This window comes from Thamnophis elegans, chromosome 4 (genome assembly GCF_009769535.1).
Source record: "Thamnophis elegans isolate rThaEle1 chromosome 4, rThaEle1.pri, whole genome shotgun sequence".
Lineage (NCBI taxonomy): Eukaryota > Metazoa > Chordata > Lepidosauria > Squamata > Colubridae > Thamnophis > Thamnophis elegans.
Genome location: NC_045544.1, coordinates 135,541,622 through 135,556,385, shown reverse-complemented (window position 1 = coordinate 135,556,385; position 14,764 = coordinate 135,541,622). Strand labels below are relative to the sequence as shown.

Genomic DNA, 14,764 nt, shown 5'->3' with positions numbered 1-14,764 from the left:
TCTGATGGAAGTCCTGTGATTCTAGGAATGATTACACATGATTTTTTGGGGGGTAGGCTGCTCCAGAGAGAAATGGATGAAATAGTGTTAGAGATTGGAGAGATAGGGGTGTTGGTGGTGGAGAGAAAGGAAATTCTGATTTTTAGAAGTCAAAAGATAGGAGGATTTTCCAAGAATCTCCCCCTCCCGAGAACATTTTTGAAGCCTGACATCAAAAGTTTGACAAACTTCTGAATCCGGCAGGCTCTGTTGTTTTTTTTTCCTTGCAAAGATGCTCAAATACCGATGAGTAATTAATTGCGAGAGAAAATGCTACTCTACTTTCCATCCCCAGAGTTGCGTGCTGGAAAATTTCTCTCTCACTCAGCAGAATGTTTGATGTTGCAACGGGAGCAGCCCACGAGCCATTGGCACCGAGATCTAATCAATATGAGCGCTGATTTAATTTGGCAGGAGGAAGAAACAACAACAAAGTTTTGTTCAGTTCCAGAGATGATTTAAGGAAAAGGAAAAAAAAAGAAAAAGAAATAAGCAAGCCACAGATTTATTCCAGCACTGAAGCTTTCAAGAATGGTATTTAGATGCTTCAGCTCTTTTTGTAGAAAGCGTCTTCCCCTGTCACGTTGACATACTTCAAGGGCAACGACTTCCAGACATTTCAAATCCCCAAAGAATCCGACGGACAAATTTCCCGCCTTAGAAAATACCAAGGGTATAAATCATGGATATTAATTCCATCAGGCTATATACATTGAACAAAAACAAGAAGAGGTGGAGGAAGGAAACACCCCGCCACCATGGAGAACACTGCAGTTGGATCAGTGGTGGGTTTCAAAATGTTTTAGAACCTCTTCTGCAAGTGTGGCCTGCTTTGTAGGAGTGGCTTGCCAGCCATGTGACCAGATGGGAGTGGCTTGCCAGCCATGTGACTGGTTGGGCATGGCCAACTTGTAAAATGTGGTGAAACTCACTTAACAACGCTCTTGCTTAGCAACCAAAATGTTGGCTCAGAAACTCTGGCATTTGAAGCACGCAAGTCTTAAAGCTGTCAAGTTACAAGACCCTTGGCACCCCTAACCCTTTAGGAACCTTCCCCCCAGGGGTGTTCAAACTTGACAGCTTTAAGACTTGTGGACTTCAACTCCCAGAATTCCTCCTTCAGTCATGTTGGCTCAGGAACTCTGGCATTGAAGTGTTCAAGTCTTAAAGCTGTCAAGTTACAAGACCATTGAACCCCTAACCCTTTAGAAAAAAAAACCCCAGGGGTGTTCAAACTTGACAGCTTTAAGACTTGTGGACTTCAACTTCCAGAATTCCTCCTCTCGCTCTTCATCTTGATGTGCGGATGGGCGAGGGGAGGGAACTGGAACCGGTTCTAAACGGCACTGTAGATTTGTGGAACCTCTTCTATAGAAGAGGTTACAACTGGCAGGAACCCACCCCTGAGTTGGATGGTGGGCTAAAGTTGGTTGGGCTTTGAAACGCCAACAATAGAGGTAGGAAAAGCAAGCAAGATGGCAGCTCCATGGTTTGTGCATTGAGGAGGGGTTGAGGAGAGAGACAGACACACACACACACACACACACACACACACACACACACACAGACTATTTTCCGTTTTCTGGCATGAGGATATGCGCCGGCCAACTGATCCTGCATATGCATGCCAGTAACCAGAAAACTTGCTGGCTGGAGTGCATATGCGCATCACAAACCAAAAGTTCATTTTTTGGCACACGCATGCCGCCTGGGCAGTTCCATTTCCGGGTCGCAGTCCAGACAAGCCTACATGTGCACATGCTCCCTTTTCGGCACTCGGTGCCAAAAAGGTTCACCATCACTGGTACGCAATCGTAAGGTAACCACATATGGATTTGACGACAATACAAACTCCTCCCTAACCCACCCATCCACATCCGAAAACACACATAGACACATAATCAGGGTTGACTCAGCCTTCCATCCTTCCGAGGTGGGTAAAATGAGGACCCAGATTGTTGTTGGGGGCAATATGCTGACTCTGTAAACCGCTTAGAGAGGGCTGAAAGCCCTATGAAGCGGTATATAAGTCTAACTGCTATTGCTATCAAGGCTAACAGTTAATGGACATGGTTTTCAACCTTCCTCTGAACTCCAGAGAACCAGGTTAAACATAATTGTGCCAGAAAACAACAAAGACTCTAAGGATAATTTCCATTATTTTATTATTATTATTTTTAAAAACACACACGCTTCAGAGTGGGAGTCATGCCATTATTCATATCAGAAATACTTTATGGTTTAATTGAAGAGCATACCCAGCTGCTCCTGGGTCAAAAATTTTTTATAGACCTATACATTGTGCCATTGTTTCATTTAACAACAGGACAGCTCAGAGATGTTTTAAAAACAATACTTGAATTCGTGTTATCTACAGCTTTGCTCCATTTCCTGCCGAAAAGAGCAATAAATTCAAGCCTGAATCACTTCCTAGCACAGATGGATATTCTTGTTAGGGCAGCAAGGGAACAAAACAGAACACTTCAACAAGAGAATAATTATAAAAGCCATCGAAATAGAGAAACACCCCCCACAACATGAAGAAATGTGATAATACCTCCTGCCTACCAGACATCTGGAAACCAGCCCTAGTCAACAAGCGAACCCCACCCACCACCCAGGTTGTTACAACACAAAAGAACAACGGACACACAGCCCGCACCTCAGCCACACAGGATGATACGAAACAGCCGACCAATCTACAAACATCAACTCTATCTACCAATCGGGATGCAACTACACAGCCTATCAACCCACTGACAGCAACAAAGCCAGCACTCCACATCCTCCCATCAAGATTTATAGAAAGACGGAAGCTCCGACCACGCCTTACTCGCACAAGCACAAAGCCAAAAACACCAGCCTGAAGATGGCGAGTGAGACCTCGCTGAAACGTTGCCAAGACAATCTCAATCTTACAAGGGAAAAGACCCGAATACAACAAGACCAACATACCTACATCTGTGAAAATCTATATATATATTCCCCTTGCTGCCCTAACAAGAATATCCATCTGTGCTAGGAAGTGATTCAGGCTTGAATTTATTGCTCTTTTCGGCAGGAAATGGAGCAAAGCTGTAGATAACACGAACATATATATATGTATGTATGTATGTATGTATGTATGTATGTATGTATGTATGTATGTATGTGTATGTGTATGTATATGTATATGTGATTAATCAAACCATGAATAAATAAGCAGGTTTTGTTAATGAAAAAGCATGTTACTAATATGTTCTCCTTTCCTGCCACAGCACCTTTTCCCGAGCACAGTTCTTTAGACATTACCCATAATATTCCATATAAAAAGTCGCTTTTAACCCCCTTTTTTCCCTATATTTCAGCCACATGATCCCGCCTACATCTAACTGTTCAATCGTTAATTCACGGAAGCCTCCAAACCGCGCGGCTGAGCCAATTCTAGTAGAGTTCAAGGGGGTAGCAGCAGCCGTGACAAGCATCCTGCAGGACGAACTGAATTCGGCCGACTTATTGGAAAACAGGAAATCCCACTGAAATTAGCAGCCATGGCCCTTGGATGGACTTCGCTGCTGTGAAGTCACCCTGCTGGGTTTTTTTAAAACGTTGACTCCCCCCCCCCCCCTCAGCGGGATGAAGCTGCCTTCCAACGGCCAAGGGCTACACTTTACACCTCTTTAAACAAATTAAAATAGTAATAAAATACCGTGGACTGAATTCAGAAAAAAAAGCAACCAGTACCAGCAGAACAAGGAGTTTCAGATTCCCCTGCAGGGGTAAACCCCCCCACCCCCAAATTTTCAAGTTCAGGGAAAAGGATCAATATATTTTTTTTTAAAAAAAATGTTTTAATCTAAGTTGCAGCTTAGTTTTCTGAGAAGTTGTAATTTTCAGCAATTAGGGGGAGGATCTGGGGTGCAAAAATGGAATGTGGGATACTGTAGAGCTTTCGTCCTCAAGCTTGTTTTATCTGTCTGTCTGTCTGTCATCCATCCAATCTAGCTCGTTGTCCATCCATCCTTCTTTGTCCATCCATCCATCCAGTCATTCAGCTGATCTCTCTCTCTCTTTCTGTCTCCATCCATCCATTTATCCATTCATTCAATTTAGTTCTTTCTCCATCTATCCAGAGATCCATCTGATCTCTTTATCCATCCAGCCAGCCAGCCAGCCTATCTATCCTAGCTCTCCATCCATCCATCCATCCATCCATCCATCCATCCATCCATCCAAGCTCTTTATCCATCCATCCTAGCTCTTTATCCATCCATCCATCCATCCATTCATCCAAGCTCTTTATCCATCCATCCATCCATCTATCCATCCATCCAAGCTTTCTCTATCCATCCATCCTAACTCTTTTTCCATCCCATCCATCCATCCACTCATCCATCTGATCTCTCCCTCCCTCCCTGCCTCCCTCCATCTTATAAGGTCATCCATTCATCCACGAAACTCTGGGCAGTAAACTTTTTTTTTTAAAGGAAAGAACTTCATTTAAACAAAAGACTCACTAAAACTGCACTGAAGTTCCATAAAAATACAAAACCTGTACTCATGTCCCAAATCCATATATCATAGCTTGGTCATCACAGCTGGCAGCCGTGAGTCATACATACTGTGTTGCTCTGTGAGTGTGCCGTTTTACAAGAGAGTGTGAAATGCTTTCAAACATTCAGGTGAAGGCATCTGGATGGGGTGGCAGCTTTTATTCAGCATGGGTTCAACACTGTCCCTTGTTGACATTAGAGCTGTGTTGCTTAACCTAAGCCACTTTAAGACGGGTGGACTTCAAGTTCCAGAATTCTGGGAGTTGAAGTCCATCTGTCATAGAGTTGCCCAGGCTGAAGAATACAGTTATGAAGTTATAGCTGTTTTCAACCATCAGTGACATTAGAGCTGTTGTACTCACCCAATTAAGGAGACCATCTGTTCCACTATGTGTCTGCTGAAGGTGATGATCACAAAAAGTTTCTGGGGGAACAACAAGAAAGGACACGCAACAGTCAGACAAATGCTCAAAGGGGGAAAATGAAACAATGCAAGGTGTCTGTTCAGTTCTTTGATTGCTTTTGTGCTGATGATGTTCCTTTCCCAAATTCACGTAATGGCACCACAATTCCTCACATTTCTCCCCCACCTTTTGGTTCACGTCCTTTTTCTAAGCTCTGATCATGGTTAGTCTATTCTTTGGGCAGAGCGAGGAAGGCCAACAATGTCTTGGACTTTGGATGGTCCTTCACAGGTCACCCAACAGCAGTCCTACCGGCCAGCTGATTTTCTTTCCAAATCTTCTGTAGGTGGAATCTAAAAATATGGCTTCACATTCTATGGAAATAGAGGTTTTCTAGACAACATGTACTCCATTGGCCCATTGTTTCAGAAATATTTCCTTATTTAAACAAAGAAACTAAAGAATGACCAAAGGTAGGCAAGACTTCCGATTTCCTGCTGGCTTCCCCATTGTTTCCTTGAGAGAATCTGGAAGGAAGCATCAGAAATCTTCCACTCTTCCAACCTTCCTTCCTTTCTTTTCTTCCCTCCTTACCAGGCAGGCACTATATTTTTCGGAGTATAAGACGCACCAAGATTTTGAAGATGCAAATTTTTTAAAAAAGCTTTTGCACACTGCAGACCCCCCCAAAAATGGCCTGTTTTTCATGAAAATGGGCCCGTTTTTTGTCCAAAAAGGGCCTGCATAGCCTTTAGGAGGCTTACAGAGTGCTCCTGGGGGCTGGGGAACAAAAACGAGCAAAGAAATGGCCCACTTTTTGCCCTCCCCAGCCCCCAGGAGCACTCTGGAAGCCTCCTAAAGGCTATGCACGTCCATTTTTGCAAAGGGGCGGGGTTTCGGGAGGCCAAAAATGCTGTATTCAGTGTATAAGACGCACCCAGATTTTCACCCTCTTTTTTGAGGGAAAAAGATGCCTCTTATGTTCCAAAAAATACAGTAAGTGGCTGTCACTGGGTGTCAAAAAAGCAAAAGATTGTGAGACTGCCTGGTAAACTATCACAGAATGTTGGAAATGAATATCACACAACCACAGCAGGAACCCAGTAACAGCCAGCAGTGAACATGTCAAACACACCTGCCTCCTCCTGTTTTCTCCACAACAACAAGCCTGGGAGGTGGCTTGCGCTGAGAGTGAGTCAGCTTTCATGCCTGAAACTCACGAAAGGTCTAGAACTCACTGTCTCCTGGTGGTTGGCCCAAAGTAACTCAGCTGGTTTTCATGCCTAAGGCAGAACTAGAACTCACATTCCTGGTGATCAGCCCAAAGTCACTCAGCTGACTTCCATGCCTAAAGTAGAACTAAAACTCAAGAGTCTCCTGGTGATTGGCCCAAAGACACCCAGCCAGTTTTCATGCCTAAGGCAGAACTATAACTCACAGTCTCCTAATATTTGGCCCAAACTCATCCAGTTGGCTTTCATGGCTAACGCAGGAAATCAACTCACAACCTGCTTACCTTAACCACTAGACAAAACTGCCTCTAAGTTAAGTTCTATGTTACAAGAAAATCCCTAATAGCAAATTGAAATACAGGCAGTCCTTGACTTATGACCACAATTTCTGTTTCTAAGCGAGACCTTTGTTAACTGAGTTTTGCCCCATTTTACGACCTTTCTTGCCACAATTGGGAAGTCAACTATTGTAATTGTTAAGTTAGGGGCATGGTTGTTAGGTGAAGCTGGCTTCCCCACTGATTTTGCTTGTTAGAAGGTCGCAAAAGGTGAACACATCACCCCTGGGACACTCCAACCGTCATAAATATGAGTCAGGTGCCAAGCATCTGAATTTCGATCATGTCACCATGGGAATGCTGCATAAGTGGCCGTTTGTCCAATCTCAACATAATCTTGAATGGTCGCTAAGTGAACTGTTAAAAATTGAGGGCTACCTGCGTTGTAAAAATTGAAAAAACTCCTCCTCTGATAGCTGGGCTCTTCACCCTGGTTTCCCTCCTGGCTGTAACTTTCCCCAACAGTTTGCCGATTTTGAGGAATTCTCAAAATCGCAGTCTGACGTATGTATGGGGAGGGCTCCGGGTTGGGAAAAGGATGAGGTATATATAGCTTTCCCCGAGGATAAGCAGACAAAAATGTTCAGCTTTGTTGAGATAACGCTTGGAAGACAAGCTGTTCTAGAGACGTTGTTGTTGTTTTAAAACTGTCATTGGTTGTGATGTATACCACTTGCGGTACAGTGCGGGAATGTTCCCAGACCACTCAACATTGGTTAAATTGTGTATTTGTCACATAATTCCAAGGCTTTGTTTCCCATTTTTCAGCCAATCTGGAACGGCGTGTCTCTTTTTTTCAAGAACATTGTGGTACGGCGTCTCAAACGTTCGCACTCTGTGTCTTTGCAAGCGTGCGTGTTGGCTAACCCAGCAGAGGATTTAAGCAAATTTAGCCAGCTGTAGCAGATTCAAAATTCAAATTCCTCATTTCTTGTGCCAAACAGAAAGCAGCTACTACTGTGTTTCGCCAAAAAATAAGACAGGGTTTCATTTTCTTTTGACCCCCTGAAATAAGCGCTTGCCCTTATTTTCGGGGAGGTCGTCTTATTTTTGAGGTGCAGGAGGCCCCTTAACCTCGGCCCACGGATCAGCTGATCCAGAGAGAGCCGGAAGATCTGTCTCTGTTTTTGGCGCACTCTTGCCCGCCCTAGCGTCACTGGGCGGCTTTTTGCGGCCGCTACTAAGAGAAGGGGCACGGTAGCTAGGGTTTGCGGGAGCGGCATCCACGTTCCGCGGGTATGGCAGGTGGATATGGGATGTGTGGGGTATTTTACACCCCCCCCCCCAAGTAAATGGCAGGGACCGGCTGAGCATGTGTTTAAATATTTTAGGGGAAGGCTTATTTTAGTGCATGTGCTCAAAAAAGCCCGATTGGGCTTTTTATCCAGGGAGGTCTTATTTTCAGGGAAACAGGATATAAAATCTCCCATTTTATGTGACAATCACTTGGCTTTTTTAGTGTGCGCCCCAAAATCAAGTCCAGAGTGAACAGAGAGCTCATTTCCTGAAAGAGCATTGTGTCCCCCAACATGATAAAATACAGGCCGTGTGAGACATATGATAGTTCATTTAGTAACCAAAGTTACAACAGCACTGAAAAAAGGGACATGTTTTTCATGCTTATGCCCACTGCGGCATCCCCATGGTCATGTGATCAAAATTCAGACACTTGCCAACTGACTCGCATTTATGACGGTTGTAGTATGATCCTCTTTTATAACCTTCTAACATGAGAGAGACGCGGTTGCTCAGTGGCTAAGATGCTGAGCTTGTCGTTCAGAAAGGTCGGCAGTTCGAATCCCTAGCACCATGTAATGGAGTGAGCTCCCGTTACTTGTCCCAGCTTCTGCCAACCTAGCAGTTCGAAAGCATGTAAAAATGCAAGTAGAAAAATAGGAACCATTTTTGGTGGGAAGGTAACAGTGTTCTGTGCACCTTTGGCATTTAGTCATGCTGGCCACATGACCACGGAGACATCTTCGGACAATGCTGGCTCTTTGACTTTGAAACAGAGATGAGCACTGCCCCCTAGAGTTGGGAACCACTAGCACATATGTGCAAGGGGAACCTTTACCTTTAGCTTTAAGCTGGCTCAGGAATTCTAGGAATTAAAATCCACAGGTCATAAATGTGGCCTAATTGGCTACTCCCGATCTTACAAGTCATAGTAAGAGAGGGCAGGCTGAATGCCTCTTCCGAGATTAAAGCTGCTATGAGCCATGTGTACAGAATCTAAAAATAAACATTTCTATTTTTTTTTTTACAAGCCCATTTTTGTTTTCACCTTCCTGCCACCGCTTGATGATTTAAACAAATTCTTCCAGCCACCAAAGTTTGGACAATGAATGGCTGAGATTTCTTTATCGTCTGTCCACCCCCAAAAGTTAGCTGGCCTAAATTCAGAAGAAATGTCCCTCAGGTAATGTATACAGAATGGGCCCGTTTCCCTTGGTTATGTTTAGTCTGCAAGAAGGGATGATTAAGAGGTAAAACGCCAATATAATCGCCAGCTATGCATATCTGGGAGGCTTTTGCACAAATGGAAAGACTCCAGGCCAAATGTGAAGAAACGAAATTTCCAAGTTTGGGGAAGAACCTGTGATAATTAAATAAAAAACTGCTGGTGGAAGATACGGGTATGCCCGCTGCAGATAATTGATTTGCTTAGGGGCCACCCTGGAAACAGCAAAGGACCTGACCCGTTGTGCCTCTGCCAGTGAAAACGGAGCACGGGAGAGCCATGCATCCCCCCCCTGCCCCCAACCTCTGTTTTTGCTGGCAGCGGTCTAGCAAAACAAACTAAAAACAAAACAAAAGGAGAAATGTTTCCCTTTTTGCACTTGAGCATGCAAGAAGGAAAGGAGAAAGGGGAAGAAGAAAGAAAAAGAAGGGAAGATGGGAAGAGAGCAAAGAAGGAAAAATAAAGAAAGAGGGGAAGGAAGAAGAAAGGAAAAGGAAGAGGGAAGAAAAAAAAGAGAAGAGAAGGAAGGTTATAATGAGAGTGAGGGAGGGTCTGAGGGTGGTCCTGCCTTAGCACTTGGCCACCACAGGTGCCCCCCCCACACCCGACACAAGTGACGTCGAGTTGGCTACACCGCCGGCCACCCCCACTTCCCCCGAGGTCAAACACAACCCTGATGCGGCCCTCAATGAAATCGAATTTGAACCCCCTGGCCTAGATAATTCCCTGCTGTTTTCTTGGCAAGGTTTTTCAAAACTGGTTGGCCAATGCCTGCTTCCCAGGGCTGATGGTAAGTGACTGGCCCTAAGAAGAGAAGAAGAAGAAGGAGGAGGAGGAGGAGGAGGAGGAGGAGGAGGAGGAGGAGGAGGAGGAGGAGGAGGAGGAGGAGGAGAAGAAGAAGAAGAAGAAGAAGAAGAAGAAGAAGAAGAAGAAGAAGAAGAAGAAGAAGAAGAAGAAGAGGAGGAAGAGGAAGAAGAAGCAGAAGCTTTTTGGAGGAGAAGTGAAAAGAAAAAGGAAATTATATTCTAAAAAAAAAAAAACAAGGAAGCCCAGTTGCCTTTTGAAAAAGCTACTGTTGGGATGGCCATGACCTGGATGATTGAGAATCTCCATAGACAAGAGCAGTGGAGGTGTGAACACATCCACCTTGGCAAGCAGCTAGACAGCCTCGATCTTGGCAGGTAAATTACCTGGATGTGCATTTTGATGATTGCTTTTCCAATCAAGGTGGCTCCAAAGAATGTCCAGAAGGGAACCAGGAAGTGTCCGCATGTTATCCCGGCCAAGTCGAAGAGGGGATTGGGAATCTGGGAGGGGAAAGAGAAGCAGGATTAGCATACACATCCACATACAACGTTGCAGGAATCGGTGGTCATAAATGCAGATAGTCCCAGACGTACGATGGCAAATGAGCCCCAAATTTCCATGGCTAAGCAGGACAGTTGTTAAGCGAGCTTTGCCCCATTTTACCACCTTTCTTGCCACCACTGTTAAACGAATCGCTGCAGTTGTTAAGTTAGTCACTCGGTTGTTAAGTGAATGGGGCTTCCACACTGACTTTGCTCGTCAGAAGGTCGCAAAAGGGAATTGTATGACCCCCCACCCCCCCAAGACACTGCAACCATCATAAATCAGTTACCAAATGTCCAAATTTTGATCATGTGACAGTGGGTATGCCATAAGTGTGAAAAATGGCCATAAGCCATTTTTTTCAAACGGTCACTAAGTGAATGATTGTAAGTCAAGGATTACCAGGCAGAATTAGAAGGGCGTTGGAAGGGACTTTAGAGGTCTTCTAGTCCAACCCCCTGCTCAAGCAGGAAATGGCTGTCCAATCTCTTCTTAAAATTATTCTGAGAACAAGACAGGCTCAAGAAATAAGACAGGGCCATCAAGAACTGTGGTAAGGAAGCCCAATAAATAAAACCTCCATGGCTAGTGGCAATCTTCTGCAGAATATTATACGCTGCTGGTGAAGCAATAAATGGATGTTGTCTTAAGTTTGTCATGACTTGAACCTTGCTAGCTGGCGAATTCTGGGAATTGAAGTCCACATCTCTTAAAACCTGCCCAACGTTGAGAAACATTGGTCTAAACCAGCCAGTGTCTTATTAAAAACCACAGCTTTGTCATCCTGGTTGAGAACCTGGACCGGATTCATTACCATACTTCAATTTAAAAGAAATGAAGCAAGACCACATCGCGGCAAGTTTTCCAGAACCAGCCCGCGCACCCTAAAGCTGGAGGCCTCAAACCATCCACGGTTCCCACAGACCACAAGTTTGAGAACTTCTGAACCTCTGAGTAGGTTGAGAGCAAAGGCTCTGGGGTTTTTTTTGAACCCTTTTTCTGAACGTCTTTCTCACGTTTCTCAAAGTTCGGCTTAAGAAATGTTGGCGTGACAAGACCATCATTTTATTTATTTACTTATTAAAAGGAGGGTCATCTCTCATTTAGACTCTGATGAAGTAAGATCTTGCCCACATCTATGTGTTGTTGTTTTTTTGAAAGTCCAGATTAGAAACAGCTCGACCGACGTCTTCCATCAGAAATGCACAGAAACCACAGTCAGCCATTTTAAAGCCATTTATCACATATTCTCCACCTCTTGCCCTCCCCCATCAACAAGTGTTTTGGTCCAGTGACTCAGCCTCCAAAAATGGACCTCTGGTGAATAGTGTGCCTGAAACCCCCTCCCCCAGGATGTGGGGGAAAGGGGGAGAATAAACCTGGCATTTATTTGCTATGCATGCTGCCGAAATAAAGAGGAACAGAAAGAAAAAAACCCAAAATGGCTTCCTTTCTAACAGAATAACAAGAATTGGAAGGGATCTTGGAGGTCTTCTAGTCCAACCCCTTGTTCAAAAAGGAAAAAAAATCCTACATCGTTTCAGACAAATGGTGGTCCAATAATGTTTGAAGAGCATAGGATCCTAGCTGAAAATGAATAATCGCTATAGTTGGCTCTTAGATTTGACATGAACAGTTCTCAACAACATTTATTTATTTTATGGATAATTTGACGCTATTATTTTTATAAACAAGGAGAGTGAATACACCAAACATGTTCCTTCCTCCCCCTATTTTTCCCAGGACAACAACCCTGTGGTGTAGGTTGGGTTGAGAGAGAGACTGATTGGCTCAAAGTCATCCAGCTGGCTTTTAAATCAACCTAGACCAGTGATGGCAAACCTTTTTCGCCTCAGGTGCCAAAAGTGCGCATGCCCACCCCCATAATTTAATGTCCCCCCGCTGTGCCCCCTGTGCATGCGCACATGACCCCATCACTGCCCCGTGCATGCACTCAGGGCTTTCTTGGAGCCTGGGGAGGGCGAAAAATGGCCCAACACACAAACCGGAAGTTCGGGAATGGACTTCCAGGTGGCCCATTGGCATGTTTTTCTCCCTCCGGAAGCTTCCCTGAAGCCTCCGGAGGGGGAAAAACACCCCAAAATCAAGGTCGAAAATCAGCTGGCCAATGCATGCACATTGGAGCTGACAGGACAACGCCTCACGTGCCCTCAGAAACGGCTCCATGTGCCACCTGTGGCATGCCTGCCATAGGTTCGCCATCAAGGAACTAGACTTTAAAAGAGATAATTTGACCCACCATTGTCAACTGGAATTAAACAGTGACTCTAACCATATGGCTTCACAACCATCTATTTTTTGGGGTGGGCTACAGTGGCCATTTTCACTTGTTTTATGTGGTCCTTTAATAAATGTTAATTTGCCAGTCAGGAAACTGAAAAATACAAATATGGACCTGCCAAAGAGCATATGATTTTTGCTTTTAGTCATTATATGGATTATGGATTTCCATACATCCACCTTTTTGGAATTTATTTTTCCCTTTTTGGTGTCTAGGCCTCATTGTTATCGGTTAAGGAATTCCATCCATACGCTCAGTATAAAACAGTGAGATGGAAGGACAGAGAAAGGGAAGGAAGGAAGGAAAAAGAGAGAAAATAAAGAAAAAAAGGAAGGAAGGAAGGAAGGAAGGAAGGAAAGAAAGAAAGAGGGAGAGAAAGTGAAAGAAAAAAGAACGAAAGCGAAACGTAGAAGATAGAGATAGACATCATAACCATTTCCCAGCATAATTCCAGCAAATTTTCCTGGAGAATTTCAGACAGAAATTACGCCATTTCTGAGGGTTCCCACCCTGAGCAGGGAAGTGGTCAGACTAGAAGACCTTCAAAGTCCCTTTAAATCCTAGGATTTATGTGGCTGAACCTACCTGCTTCTTTGAGTGAAATAAACGATGGTCAACATTTATTTTTGAAAATAAGTCTTCTATTTCTAAAGTCATTTTTTCTGGCATAGTGAAGGTTCTTATGGTATGTGAGATACGAAACTCTAAAGCTGCTACTGGGAAAAAGATTCTCTGGCCATTGAGAGAAATGAAGTTACATAAACTTGGGTGAGCTTAAAATATTTACACACAGAGCAGGGAGATTTTCCTCCCTCCAAGGCCTACTTAGAAAATGCCCACAAATGCTACATAAATGCCACGATCCGACAAAATGGTCAGTCAGTTTCCCCCCACAAACAGACTGTAAATAAAGTTACTACTTGCCGCAAAGAAAGGGAGAGTGTTTAAAACACCGTGTTTAAAATCCTAACTCTTTTTATCCCTCGTCTAGACAAGGTTTGCAAGACTTGGTCCAGATTAACACATACATATTCCATATTTCCACAGCGGTTAAAAGAGGCTTAGAAAAAAAAAAGAGCTAGTTCATAAAGAAAAGAATAGCCTTTAGTCTCTGAAATAGCAGAGAAATAGCTCCAAGTGGAATCTCTCTGCGCGTAGGCTGAACCTCGCTTGCACTAATAATAAACATTAATTTGAAGCGCAAACAGGAGTAGTCAATAATCAATACAGCGCTCAGTGTCCCAGGGTTTTGTGGCTAAAAAAATATATTAAAAAATCCAGCTCAGGTTGCTTCCTACAAGCACGGAAAAATTTGGATGTGCGTGTTGTATAAACTTGTTAATAAAGGTGGAGACGGTAAGCCGATGAGGTAGCCTTTGCAAATTAAAACCTTTCCACTACTTTTCGAGGCTGCTTTCCAGGGACTTCGACTTTTCAAAAGTTTTTAAATGGCTCGGTTTCTTTTTATTTGTCGGTGTGATTGGATCAACAGTGGGCATGTGATTGTGATTTTTATCCTGGTTTATGATGATGCATTCATGGGATCTGGAAGCAGAGCCCGGAGAATAGCAGACGGGTGTTTATTTGCACCAGAGCACAAAATGTACCGAGGATTAATTTTGGGGATGTTGTAATGAACTGAAAAAAATTTGAGGAAGCTGGGGGGGACAGTTCAACACTCAAAATCACTTTTCAGATTCGAGCACATGGAGGCTTTGGTATTGCACAACCTCACCAGGAAGTTTAAAAAAAAAACCTCTAACCTAATTCACCAGGAGTGAAATAAATTACACCTCTCTGTTTTAGGATAAGTCAAGAGTTCCACCCTTTTTCTCAGCAGCTCATCACTGGGGCCAGAAACACAACATTTGCTGCTTATTAGCACTTAGCAATAGCACTTAAGTCTTATATACCGCTTCACAGTGCTTTTACAGCCCTCTCTAAGTGGTTTACAGAGTCAGCCTCTTGCCCCTAACAATCTGGGTTCTCATTTTATCCATCTCGGAAGGATGGGAGGCTGAGTCAACCTTCAGCTGGTCAGGATTGATTGATTGATTACATTTATATGCTGCCCTTTTCCCCGAAGGGGACTCAGGGTGGCTCACA

The 14,764-nt window shown here is 43.9% G+C and overlaps 1 protein-coding gene across 1 annotated transcript in view; it reads right to left on the bottom strand.

The window, feature by feature from the left end:
• VMP1 (vacuole membrane protein 1) overlaps nucleotides 1-14,764 on the bottom strand; it is a 142,649-nt gene that overhangs the window by 21,171 nt on the left and 106,714 nt on the right. The window contains exons 9-10 of the mRNA XM_032215869.1: nucleotides 10,197-10,313; nucleotides 4,934-4,995 (exon numbers count right to left, since the gene is read on the bottom strand). Coding sequence (XP_032071760.1) covers nucleotides 4,934-4,995; nucleotides 10,197-10,313 — 179 coding nt within the window. The remainder of the gene's footprint in view (nucleotides 1-4,933; nucleotides 4,996-10,196; nucleotides 10,314-14,764) is intronic.